Source organism: Mirounga leonina, unplaced genomic scaffold (assembly GCF_011800145.1).
Source record: "Mirounga leonina isolate KUSES-001 unplaced genomic scaffold, KU_Mleo_1.0 Mir_93, whole genome shotgun sequence".
In the NCBI taxonomy this organism is placed as follows: Eukaryota; Metazoa; Chordata; class Mammalia; order Carnivora; family Phocidae; genus Mirounga; species Mirounga leonina.
In genome coordinates this window covers 51,806,382-51,820,378 of record NW_023270854.1, presented here as the reverse complement: position 1 = coordinate 51,820,378, position 13,997 = coordinate 51,806,382, and the positions used below count along the sequence as shown (strand labels likewise).

At 34.4% G+C, this 13,997-nt stretch overlaps 1 protein-coding gene across 3 annotated transcripts in view; it reads right to left on the bottom strand.

Moving 5' to 3' along the window:
* Positions 1–13,997, bottom strand: part of SMCHD1 (structural maintenance of chromosomes flexible hinge domain containing 1) — a 141,362-nt gene that overhangs the window by 37,819 nt on the left and 89,546 nt on the right. For all 3 annotated transcript variants that reach the window (XR_004677641.1, XM_034996034.1, XM_034996035.1), the window contains 6 exons: positions 12,048–12,135; positions 11,078–11,209; positions 10,032–10,184; positions 6,061–6,187; positions 5,778–5,897; positions 4,510–4,595 (listed from right to left, as the gene is read on the bottom strand). Coding sequence is in view for 2 of the 3 variants with exons in the window: in XM_034996034.1 (XP_034851925.1) it covers positions 4,510–4,595; positions 5,778–5,897; positions 6,061–6,187; positions 10,032–10,184; positions 11,078–11,209; positions 12,048–12,135 (706 nt within the window). In the remaining variant the exon portion in view is untranslated. The remainder of the gene's footprint in view (positions 1–4,509; positions 4,596–5,777; positions 5,898–6,060; positions 6,188–10,031; positions 10,185–11,077; positions 11,210–12,047; positions 12,136–13,997) is intronic.

The following is a 13,997-nucleotide window of genomic DNA, read 5'->3' as shown; positions in this document are numbered from 1 at the left end:
TCATCTAAGCAAAAGATCAACAAGGAAATAAAGACTTTAAATGACACACTGGACCAAATGGACTTCACAGACATATTCAGAACATTCCATCCCAAAGTAACAGAATACACATTCTTCTTTAGTGCCCATGGAACATTCTCCAGAATAGATCACCTCCTAGGTCACAAATCAGGTTGGTACTGGTACCAAAAGACTGGGATCATTCCCTGCCCATTTTCAGACCACAATGCATTGAAACTAGAACTCAATCACATGAGGAAAGTTGGAAAGAACTCAAATAAATGGAGGCTAAAGAGCATCCTACTAAAGAATGAATGGTCAACCAGGAAATTAAAGAAGAATTAAAAAAATACATGGAAACCAATGAAAATGAAAATACAACTGTTCAAAATCTTTGGGATGCAGCAAAGGCAGTCCTAAGAAGAAAGTAGATAGCAATACAAGCCTTTCTCAAGAAATAAGAAAGGTCTCAAATACACAACCTAACCCTACACCTAAAGGAGCTAGAGAAAAAACAGCAAATAAAGCCTAAACCCAGCAGGAGAAGAGAAATCATAAAGATCAGAGCAGAAATCCATGAAATAGAAACCAAAAGAACAGTAGAACAGATCAACAAAACTAGGAGCTGGTTCTTTGAAAAAATTAACAAGATTGATAAACCCCTGGCCAGACTTATCAAAAAGAACAGAGAAAGGACCCAAATCAACAAAATCATGAATGAAAGAGGAGAGATCACAAACAACACCAAAGAAATACAAACAATCATAAGAACATATTATGAGCAACTCTATGCCAGCAAATTAGATAACCTGGAAGAAATGGATGCATTCCTAGAGATGTATCAACTACCAAAACCGAACCAGGAATAGAAAACCTGAACAGACCTATAACCACTAAGGATATTGAAGCAGTCATCAAAAATCTCCCAAAAAACAAAAGCCCAGGGCCAGATGGCTTCCCAGGGGAATTCTACCAAACATTTCAAGAAGAATTAATACCTATTCTTCTGAAACTGTTCCAAAAAATAGAAATGGAAGGAAAACTTCCAAACTCGTTTTATGAGGCCACCATTACCTTGATCCCCAAACCAGACAAAGACTCCATCAAAAAGGAGAATTACAGATCAATATCCTTGATAAACATGGATGCAAAAATTCTCACCAAAATACTAGCCAACAGGATCCAACAGTACATTAAAAAGATTATTCACCATGACCAAGTGGGATTTATCCCTGGGCTGCAAGGTTGGTTCAACATTTGGAAATCAATCAACGTGATACATTAAAAAAGAAAGAACAAGAATCATATGATCCTCTCAACAGATGCAGAAAAAGTTATTTGACAAAGTACAACATCCTTTCTTGATCAAAACTCTTCAGAGTATAGAGAGAGAGGGTACATACCTCAATATCATGAAAGCCATCTATGAAAAACCCACAGCGAATATCATTCTCCATGGGGAAAAACTGAGAGCTTTCCCCCTAAGGTCAGGAACACGGCAGGGATGTCCACTATCACCACTGCTATTCTAGATAGTACTAGAAGTCCTAGCCACAGCAATCAGACAACAAACGGAAATAAAAGGCATCCAAATCGGCAAAGAAGAAGTCAAACTCTCAGGCTTTGCAGATAATATGATACTTTACGTGGAAAACCCAAAACTGCTAAAACTCATACAGGAATTCAGTAAAGTGGCAGGATATAAAATCAATGCACAGAAATCAGTGGCATTCCTATTCACCAACAAGACAGAAGAAAGAGAAATTAAGGAGTCGATCCCATTTACAATTGCACCCAAAACCATATGATACCTAGGAATAAATCTAACCAAAGAGGCAAAGGATCTGTACTCAGAAAACTATAAAATACTCATGAAAGAAATTGAGGAAGACACAAAGAAATGGAAAAACGTTCCATGCTCATGGACTGGAAGAACAAATATTGTGAAGATGTCAAAGCTACCTAGAGCAATCTACACATTCAATGCAATCCCCATCAAAATACCATCCACTTTTTTCAAAGAAATGGAACAAATAATCCTAAAATTTGTATGGAACCAGAAAAGACCCCCAAATAGCCAGAGGAGTGTTGGAAAAGAAAAGCAAAGCTGGTGGCATCACAATTCTGGACTTCCAGCTCTATTACAAAGCTGTCATCATCAAGACAGTATGGTACTGGCACAAAAACAGACACATAGATCAATGGAACAGAATAGAGAGCCCAGAAATGGACCCTCAACTCTATGGTCAACTAATCTTTGACAAAGCAGAAAAGAATGTCCAATGGAAAAAGTCTCGTCAACAAATGGTGTTGGGAAAATTAGCCACATGCAGAAGAATGAAACTGGACCATTTCCTTACACCACACACAAAAATAGACTCAAAATGGATGAAAGACCTAAATGTGAGACAGGAGTCCATCAAAATCCTAAAGGAGAACACAGGCAGCAACCTCTTCGACCTTATCCTCAGCAACTTCTTCCTAGAAACATTGCCAAAGGCAAGGGAAGCAAGGGCAAAAATGAACTATTGGGACTTCATCAAGATAAAAAGCTTTTGCACAGCTAAGGAAACAGTCAACAAAACCAAAAGACAACAGACAGAATGGGAGAAGATATTTGCAAATGACAAATCAGATAAAGGGCTAGTATCCAAAATCTATAAAGAACTTATCAAACTCAACACCCAAAGAACAAATGATCCAATCAAGAAATGGGCAGAAGACATGAACAGACATTTTTCCAAAGAAGACATCCAAATGGCCAACAGACACATGAAAAAGTGCTCAACATCGCATGGCATCAGGGAAATCCAAATCAAAACCTCAATGAGGTCAGAATGGCTAAAATTAACAAGTCAGGAAACGACAGATGTTGGCGGGGATGCAGAGAAAGGGGAACCCTCCTACACTGTTGGTGGGAATGCAAGCTCGTGCAACCACTCTGGAAAACAGTATGGAGGTTCCTCAAAAAGTTGAAAATAGAGCTACCATATGATCCAGCAACTGCACTACTGGGTATTTACCCCAAAGGTACAAATGTAGGGATCCGAAGGCGTACATGCACCCCGATGCTTATAGCAGCAATGTCCACAATAGCCAAACTGTGGAAAGAGCCAAGATGTCCATCGACAGATGAATGGATAAAGAAGATGTGGTATATATATACAATGGAATATTACGCAGCCATCAAAAGGAATGAGATCTTGTCATTTGCAACGACGTGGATGGAACTGGAGGGTGTTATGCTGAGTGAAATAAGTCAATCAGTGAAAGACATGTATCATATGACCTCACTGAGGAATTCTTAATTGTAGGAAACAAACTGAGGGTTGCTGGAGTGGGGGTGTGGGTGGGAGGGATGGGGTGGCTGGGTGATAGACATTGGGGAGGATATGTGCTATGGTGAGCGCTGTGAATTGTGCAAGACTGTTGAATCACAGATCTGTACCTCTGAAACAAATAATGCAATATATGGTAAGGCAAAAAAAAAAAATGAAACAAATAATGCAATATATGGTAAGGCAAAAAAAAAAGAAGATAGCAGGAGGGGAAGAATGAGGGGGGGAAATTGGAGGGGGAGACGAACCATGAGAGACGATGGACTCTGAAAAACAATCTGAGGGTTCTAGAGGGGAGGGAGTGGGAGGATGTGTTAGCCTGGTGATGGGTATTAAAGAGGGCACATTCTGCATGGAGCACTGGGTGTTATGCACAAACAGTGAATCATGGAACACTACATCAAAAACTAATGATGTAATGTATGGTGATTAACATAATAAAAAAAAAACATGCTGTATCGGAAAGTCCCTGTGATTTGGGGTCAGATAATTTTAAATTAAAATCATAGTTACATCCCTACTGGTTCTCTCATCAGATTTTGCCATATTCTCAAGTCTGTTTTCTTATTTGTAAAATAGGGATAATAACACCAACCTCTTAATATATACACATGTATTAACATCTATGAACATACATATTTTTCCACATATAGGGACATACGTTCTAACTATCCTTAAACTCACCTTTATCTTTTCACCTAAAACTGCATAGATCATTCCATTTCAATATGTATAAAGCTATCCCTTGTTCTCTAAGATAGCCTGGATTAGCACAGCACTAACTACAAAGTAAATGTTCAATGAGTAGTTGCATGAAAGTGAATCACTGAAACGTTTACAAATAATTGAAACACGGAAATATTTAAAACATTTAAAATAATGTTTGGCCTTTATTCCATTATGTGATTATATCATAATTTATTTAACCATGTTTTTGTTTCTGATCTTTTGCTATTATAAACTATAATAAATACTTATTATTCATATTTTTTAAAAAAGTATTCTATCATTTTGTTAGCCCCTTCTAATGTCTAGTAAGTGGCTAGACTATAATCCACATGTCTTAGAACCCCCCAAGAGTGCCCATAACACTGTAAATAAAAAAATGATAAAAAAATTATAGACTAGAATTTAATTAAAAAAATTTTTCACATATACATGGAAACTGTACCTGTTGTGTTGTAGGAATGTCAATATTATGTGTCTTTAATTCATTTTGCAACTGAGCCTCTTTTAATTTTGCTTCTTCGACTTGGCCTAAAATTAAAAACAAAAACAAACAAAACTGCATCAATTTGTAATAATACCCAAAATACAGTTTTTGAAAAATATTTTCAATCTTTGTTTTTTATCTCTTGTAATGACTAATGCTAAAGTGAAAAAATCTAAGTGACTATTTTAGAAATACAAAATGAAACTAAAAGTCTAAGATTAAGATTTGGATCTAATATACAAAAATGAGAAACAAAATTTGGTTTTAAAGGTGGTATTAAGGTTGGTTTTAAAAAACCAAAATTTGGTTTTAAGGCGGTTAAGGAAGATATCATATATATTAATACTGCAAACTCCAAGTAATCTTAGATAAATTGTTTAATCCTAATCCACATGACTACACATTACATAACTGCATAAAGTTGTGACAAGAACCAAATAAGACTTTATAAAAAGAATCTTTAGTGCTACTACTGATGTATTAGCTCATCATCCTACTTAGCTCCCATTATCCTCTAAATATCATTGACCTTGGATAAACAAAAGTGAGTACTATGAGGCAGGCAGTACATTTGTCAGTTAATGGATCAAAATTTTAACTACATATGTAATAAGCACAAAGACAAAAACCATAGCAAAAAAATCTGACAAAGAGAAAAAGATAAACCACAACTGAGCAAATGTCTTATTTTAATGGTCTACAAAATTTATTAAAAATCGCAGCAAACATTGTGCATTGACTTAAAAATAAGTTACATATTTCTATACAGTGTGTGCTGCCCTGTTCACCTCCATAGTGCGACATACTGCAGATATTTTAAGTAAAATACACATAGTCCCAGGACTCAAACTAAAAATTATATTACATGTCACTTCCCCAGTAATACTGTCTTTCAATATCTTCTGCCAGAACATGGAGCTAGATATAAACATTACTATCATGTCAAAAGCCTTAAATTTCCACAGATTGATTTCTAATAAAAAAAAATCTCAAATTATTGGTAAGCAGGATATAAATTTATTTAAAGTGCTGGAATACATAAGAAGATCAAATAACAAATATAAGCAATCATTAATGCCTTACTTCCTTACACATTACTGCAGTGTTCTGCAGTTTATTTGTAGTTCAAGAAAGTAGACAATTCTTATGTCTCATGGTCTCAACCTTCTGCCTTACCATTCCCCAAAGCCTAATTTTTTATTACCTTTGAATATAAAATGACTTACACTTCATTTCATCAAGAAGCTGATTACTGGCTTCAAATAAACTTCTATACATTATAATATTCTTAGATAACTGGTCCTTTTCTTTTGTAAGTGCTGCCATTTGTTGCTGCTTCTTAACATCTAAGAAAAAACATTCAGATAATTCAAACAATTCTAAAATTGTGACTTTTCTAAAACATGGCATAACAAGACTAGGTAACTAATAAATACCATGTTAATGGAAAGCAAAATTTAAAAAATAACACTAACATAAGAAAAATCCTCTACTTTCCTAAAATCTTACCATTGTAAAACATAAATGGTAGGATGTATGGTTCTAACGTTCTTGATAGAGCTGGTAGCTGAGGGTCAAATATAATAAAATATTCAGTACTATCCCTTCCAGGACTATTTTCTGCCAGCACTAGATTCTGTGAAAAGAAAAGAGCAGTTAGGAAAAACAAGATTTAAAATAGTCTTTGTCAACGTATAAACATTATGTACCTCATTGTGTGTTTCCAAGTAAATGGTAAATTTTAAAGGCAGGCATTGACTGATCCTTAAGATTCATTAACATTCATTAAAACATCAGCACCACCCAAGACACAAAACCTTTTACCTTCTGGTATTGGTCTGAAAGCCAAATGATCTTATCAATGAAGAGATGATACAAAAATTACATGTTATAGGCAATTAGCAAAAAAAAAGTATTCTTTTGGAGAAGTACTGATGGCCACTTACTATCTTGACCTGCAAAGTCTTTTGATGCCAACCTTTAAGAAGCTGAGGAAGTGTGAAACAGCTGATGCCATAAAAGTTAAAAAAACAATCACAAAGACATGCCCAAAGCCCAATGCTGAGTTTAAGTTACAGCTGTTACCATGGAAGTAGACCCACTAGTCCCAGGTGACCAAACAAGAGGTCCTAAAAAGCTCGAAAGATTTTTTTAAATTGTATTTTCTTCATTAATGAACATACAAAACCCTTTTACTAAAATTTGGCTTAAGACCATAGCATGTAACAAGTAAATAATGCAAATATATTTACATCCTAAATTACTTTTTTTTTTTACATTCTTTATAGGAAACAATAGATATTAGCTGTTCTATTTTTTAGACTAGTACAATTCACAGATAGAGAAGAATTTTTAAAAATCTAAATCCATAAAACACTGTAGAACAATTCATGACATGAAATTATAAATTACAGATAACAAATTCTTCTTTCCAAGAAATACAGACTATAAGCCCACCATTAAACCAAACTACAATCACACTTAGTTTCTGAAAGCTATTTTCAATGTATTTACATGAATATAAACACATAAAAATAAAACACTGTTCACAATTTTAAAACATACACTTTATAGTTCAGTTTGCTTTCAGAAATCAATCCAATTTGTTGATCAATGTGAGTGAATATCTAGACACCAATTTGTAAAATTTATGCATAGTATAAGTATACGGTACTATATCCTTTCACTGCTTAAAATTTTTAAACTACTATTTGTAATATAGCAAAGAAAATATCTTTCAGTATTTCTCTAGGTATTCTCTAGAATAATGAGAAATAGGACTCATTAAAAACAGTTTATTTTAATAGGTAATATCATATTTCCCTTCAAAAAGCCTGTCGATTTTTCTTCTCATCATTAGTGTGTAAGAATATCTAGTTTCCCTGATGCTGGCCAACACTTCATTATCAAGTTTTTTTCCCCATGTTTTTTAATCCCATAATGGATTAAAAGAACCAGTCATTATTGTTTAAATTAGCATTTCCCTGATTGGTACTGAGGTCATACGTTATTGGTCCTTTATACTTTCTCTTCCATTAACTGCCTGCTCATATTCTTTTTTATTTTACGTTTTACTTTAAAAATTACTTTTTTTTTTTTTTTTACATTTATTTTTCTACTAGACTGTCTTCTTTCTGATTTGCAGGAAGTTCTTTAGGGATTTAAAAATATGTTTAATGTACCTAACCCAATACTGGTGTGTGTGCATAACAATATTTCTACACAATTTAATTAAACATTTTTTTATTGTATGGTCAGATAATTAATCTCTCTATATACCCACCATTCAGGGTCAATAATTATCAATATATTGCCATTATTTTAATTCTGTTTAAGATGTGATTATAATAAAGTTTTAACTTTTTATGTAGTTAAAAATAAAATCTTTTCCTTTATGTCTTGTTTAAGAAGGCCTTTCCTATTTCAAAGTTTTTCTGATGTATAGCTTATCAAGGAGAAACATAAAAGAAATGAAGAGAACTGAAGAGTCCATAACTGGATCCAAGCACAAATGGGAATTTGGAATATAAGAAATGAACAAATACATAGCAGAAAACTGAGACACCTCTTTCAGAAATGTCCAGATCTAAGTGAGCAAATAATATAGAGAATCTGAAAATAGTTAACAAACGTGAACAATAAGCTTAGATTATGACTTCGAGAAAACAGTACACATTCTTTTCAAGTAAACATGGAACATTTACAAATAACTGGTTATGCTCTGAGCCAGTATTTCCTAAATGTTCACATTGATGAGAATTACCTGCTCGTTAAGAGTCCAGAGCCCTACCCTAGACTTACTAAATCAATGTACGAGTCAGAAGCCAAGGAGGACTCAGCAGTTTTCTGCTTATTCAGTGTGGTATTAGGAACCTCTAGTGGAAATTCATATGTATGACACGAACATGCAAGGAAACAGCTTAAGTCACCATCTTAACCTCAGAAATGTGTACAGCTGGGATAGCAATTTCAAATGCCTACAAGGGGCTGGGATGGGGGAGTGTCAAGGAAACAGGACAAAGGTAGGGTGGGCTAGGTGTATTCTTCCAACACAAACTTACTTTGCACGTTCAACATGTCTTCCCCCTTTGTCTTTCAACATGTGGCTTTCATTACCTAATTTTTGTTAGGGTACAAGAAAATTTCACTTTACTCCCTACTATAATAAAAATGAAAGAACAAGTGTGAATACAAATAACAAACGACACCTGCCCTCAATGTCAAGAGATGAAAAGAAGTGACATGAATACAAATGACTGGAAAATCCTTCTACCCTAAGAGAATCATGGCCCAGTACTGCCAGGTCTTTAGAATTCTCCAAATAAATCAGAAATGCAGACTGTTATGTAAAAACTCTAGAACTTTAAATATTGGAAACTAAGTGAGATAAAAATGCTGGGGGGTGGAGGGATGGGGTAACTGGGTGATGGACATTGGGGAGGAAATGTGTTGTAATGAGCACTGGGTATAAGACTGATGAATCACAGACCTGTACCCCTGAAAAAAAATAATACATTATATGTGATTTAATTGAATTTAACTTAAAAAAAGAAAATGCTATAAGGGTGCCTGGGTGGCTCACTCAGTAGGGCCTCCGACTCTTGGTTTCAGCTTAGGTCATGATTTCCGGGTCCTGGGATTGAGCACCTTGTGGGGCTTTATACTCAGAGGGGAGTCTGAGGATTCTCTCTCTCACTCTCCCCCTTGCCTCTGCCCCTCCCCATGCTCTCTCTCTCTAGAATAAATAAATCTTAAAAAAGGCAGGGGGCATCTGGGTGGCTCAGTCGGTTAAGCATCTGCCTTCGGCTCAGGTCATGATCCCAGGCTCCTGGGATCAAGCCCCGTGTACTAAATAAAATTTTTATAAAAGCAGAGTTCTACTATATTAATGAAATTTTATACACCACCCATGTATATAAATCATACACACACAGGGTATCTGTGCAGTATTTGCGTATATACAGAAAAGTCCGGGGGATAAGTAACTAAATTGCTAATCATCATCATCATCTCTGAACGGTGATAAACTATTGTTTTTTAAGTGTTTGCATTGTGTATTTTTTATACAAGTAAAAATACTTCCATTTTGGAAAAAAAAGAGTAACAAAGATAGGCTGCTTTGCTAAATTTTTCTATTTATGTATACATTTTACCTGGGCTATGTTATATTCTGTTTCCACAGAATGGTAACTTTTAAATATATGAATACATGAATATATTATCACTGAAGCTAAAAATCATTACAGAACGAACAGTCATCCACAAGGAAAAAGAAGTTCTTGCTCAGAGTAATAATAATCCTGGGGGTTTAATTTGTAATAGCTTACAGCAAAATCACAAAATATTTCCACTCACTTTCTAATTTAATATTATACTTAGAACATTTTCATAGTTATACATACAAAAGAACAGGTATTATAACACTGTGGTTTATACTATTAAATACAGTAATACTATCTACCAGAAGACATAAAAATTACCGTAATTTCAGCTGAACCTTTCAGAAAGGGAAATTCAAGTGTTCTCACTTTCCCAATAAAGAGTGGTGTATCCGTATCTTCCTCATTAGAACCTTTAATGGTAGCTACTACAGTGCCAACCAAATCAATTCCAGTCTGATTGTTGTAGTCATCCTTCAAGTAAACAATAAAAAAACTAATTAGAAGAACTGGTAAGAAGATTAAACCCAGAAAAGGACATGATCATATCAGAAAATATGAGATAAGCCCTAAATATTAAATTATCCTGATCCTTCTTACTCCCAAGCACAGAATTCAGTTTTCAGATTAAGAGCTCCACCGGCAGGAAGTAATCCCAGAAACTACAAAAGAACCAGAGGTTTCCATCTAATATAATGGCTTATAACTTTCTGTATCAAAAGGATTCCCATTTTAAAATTTCACCTTGTTATGTACTTTTAGCATCTATTGATCTGGGGGAAGAGAAGGATGATTCACTTGTCTAAAACAGAAAAAAAACAAAAAACAAAAAACAGAAAACTGAAAGAAGTATCCCACCAGGACAATTTTCCATAAAGGTGAAGTCTCACTACTGTGTTTTGCATGTTTTTGTTAATATTCTTGGCAGCTTTATTGCTGCTTACTCTCCCAGTAATCAGAAGCTTTGAGGAGCTCACTATGATCAATCATCAGAGCAGTCCTCTTAAAAATAATTACTTCCTTCTTTCTCATCAGTGAAATGGACACTGAAGCATCAATTTACCTCATACAAATTCATAATACATACTGGATACAGAGCATTAAAAAAAGGTATGTAATAAGAAAGGTAGGCAAATTTCTGCATTTTTGAGTCAGTTCTACTTGGTATACCTGGATATATTGTATGTATACATTCTCTATTTGTATTAAAGTACAAAGGTGTTTATGAACATTTCATTCATCCACACAAATTTTCCCTATAACCTTAAACTGAATAATTAAGATCTGACTCTATTAACTATTTTGCACACTAAAACTAGAAATAATTTTTGTTACTCTTCACAATTTTGGAAGTAAATAAACATTACCGTAATAGTAAGATGTAAATCTTTGACCAAGGTCCTACTGGCAACTGAGCGAACATTTGAAACAGCTGGTGTAGCTGGCTGAATTTTAGGAACTAACTTCACAGGTTGGTTAGGTACAACATCAACTATAACCTTATAAAACAAAAACAGCATTGTGATTAACAATATATTGATAGTTCAGTATTTAAGAGTAAGACAAGAAATAATGCTAGCATATACTAAATAAAGTGCAATCTTACTTTCTGAAATAGATTTCCATTAATCTCCTAAAACTAATCAACTTAACTTTTTAAAATTAAAAAAAAAAAAGGTTTATCAGAGATAAATTTTTGAATGTTAACAGCCATCTAAGAACAAATTTAAGGGCTTTAAAAATACAGGTAATATTTGGGGCACCTGGGTGGCTCAGTTGGTTAAACGTCTGCCTTCAGCTCAGGTCATGATCCCAGGCTCCTGGGATCGAGCCCCGCATCGGACTCCCTGCTCAGCGGGAAGCCTGCTTCTCCCTCTCCTGCTCCCCCTGCTTGTGTTCCCTATCACGCTGTCTCTCTGTCAAATAAATAAATAAAATCTTAAAAAAAAAAAAAAAATACAGGTAATTTAAAAAAATTTAGTACACTAACCTATTGAATGGCGATGATGTATATCAAAACTACCTTAAACTTCATTATCCAAAATATTATTAACTGAAAAATTTTCGTGTATGGTTGATAGCAGCAACCTTACCAAGATATACACTCAAATGCTTACTGGATTCTTCGAAATAAAGAGAAATGGGAAAAGTAACTTCTGCATTGGGTCATATTAATCAACATATTTTAAATATATTCTAATATTCCCGAAAATTATATTATTTATATTTTTATTATCAATTGCATCCAAAAATCCACTTTTAAACAAAACCATTTCATTCCTATACTAAGCAAGAAAATGTAACGCTAACTATGGTATATAAAAAGAGTAAGCAAACCTGTTCACTGTTAAGAATATTTGCTTTATCCATCATAAACCCAAACTGGATACAATATGTTCCCACTTTGTTAGGAATTGCTTTATCCCTATGTTAAAAAGAAAGAGATAAGATTACTGACAAAGTTTAAATAAAGGAGGAAGGAATTCAAATCATCAACACTTCTGTTCTTTCCACAAAAGGTAAACAAATAAATAAATAATTACTATTACTACATTTGCCTTCATTCAACAAATATTTCCTGTAATACCAGGCTTTATCTCGGGTCCCAAGGGTGAAAACAACTTAGCTTTGAATCATCCCAATCTCTGAATCTGGACTGAAATGAAAACAGACTGCTACTGGCCCAGATAATGGAAACAAATGTAAACCTGACCTGGAGAAGGAATATACCTTAGACTTCAAATTATTTCCATAAATATTCATAAATAAAAAGTATGGTAAACAACAAGAAACAGGTACATAAAGAGGCAAGAGAACTAAAATGAAAACCAACAGAAACAAGAGCCCATTGAAACAGACCAGGAGGAACTTGAGAGTCTGGTTACTACTTCTTAGGATAAAGACAAGATTGAGAATTCCAACAGAACCGGACCTTAAAAAACAAAACAACACTAAAAATAACAAATAGAAATTGATAATTGAAAGATGGATTTAAAAGCAAATTGGGTACACTGAATAGATATTAGTTAATGAACGTAGTTTAGAAGAAAATTTCTAGAATGAAGAAAGACAAAAAAGAATGGCAAATAGAGAAAAGAGGATGAGAGACAGAGAATATTGTAAGGACTAGTGTGCCAGAAAAAGAAGAGGGAAAGAATAAGCAGAAGCCATATTTGATGAAATAATGGTTAATTGTTCAAACCCAAACAAAGACCATAAAATCAAAGCCTATGAAAATTAAGAAGAAAAAATAAAAAGAAATCCATGAATAGGCACATCACAGTAAAACTGTTGAAAACAAACTCAAAACAACCAAAGAAGAGTGGAAATAATGACTTTTCAAGGAACAATAAGGCTGGGGTGCCTCGGTGGTATAGCTGGTTAAGGGTTCAACTAATGGTTTTGGCTCAGGTTGTGATCTCAGGGTGTTGAGATCAAGCCCCGCATCTGCTTAAGACTCCCTCTCCCCCTACCCCTTCCCGGACCCACGCACGCGCACTCTGTCTCAAAAAAAAAAAACAAGGCTGGCAGCTAACTTCTCAACATAAATGATAGGATAGTGAAGGTTGGCTTAAAAGTACTGCATGAAAGAAACTGCTAATATAAAATATCATTTTCAAGAAAAATACTCTTCTAGTATGAAGGTGGAATAAATATATTTTCAGGTAAAAACTAGATAATTCATCAGCAGCAGATGTACACTAGAGGAAATACTAAAGGAACTTCCTCAGATGGAAAATGATACCACGTGGAAAACCTGAGTTGAAGATTAACAGAAAGAATGAGTTAGTAAATCTAAATGAACACTAATTATATGAAATAATAATGGATTAATAGGTTTAACATACACAACAACAAAGGTATCTAAGTTGCAAGAGGGAAAGTGATGTTTAAGTGTCCTAAGATTCATGCACTGACCAAGGAGAGAGTAAAAAATGCAAAGTGTCATCACACATTGGTATAGTATGTCAACTATGCATGTTATAATCTCTCAAAAAACCACTTAGAGAATAATAAGACTGTATTAACTACCAAGTTAATGAGTAAAACATGATAACTAAAAGCAATAAATTCAAAAGAAAAAGGAACAAAGAACAGTAGGATCAAATAAACTGTAAGAGTAAAAAACAAGTGCTTTGGTAATTATTTGTACGATCTGAATTTTTCAACTAAAAGATTATTTAAAAAAACAATTAGAGGGACACCTGGGTGGCTCAGTCAGTTGAGCATCTGCCTTTGGCTCGGGTCGTGATCCCAGGGTCCTGGGATCAAGTCCCGGGTCAGGCT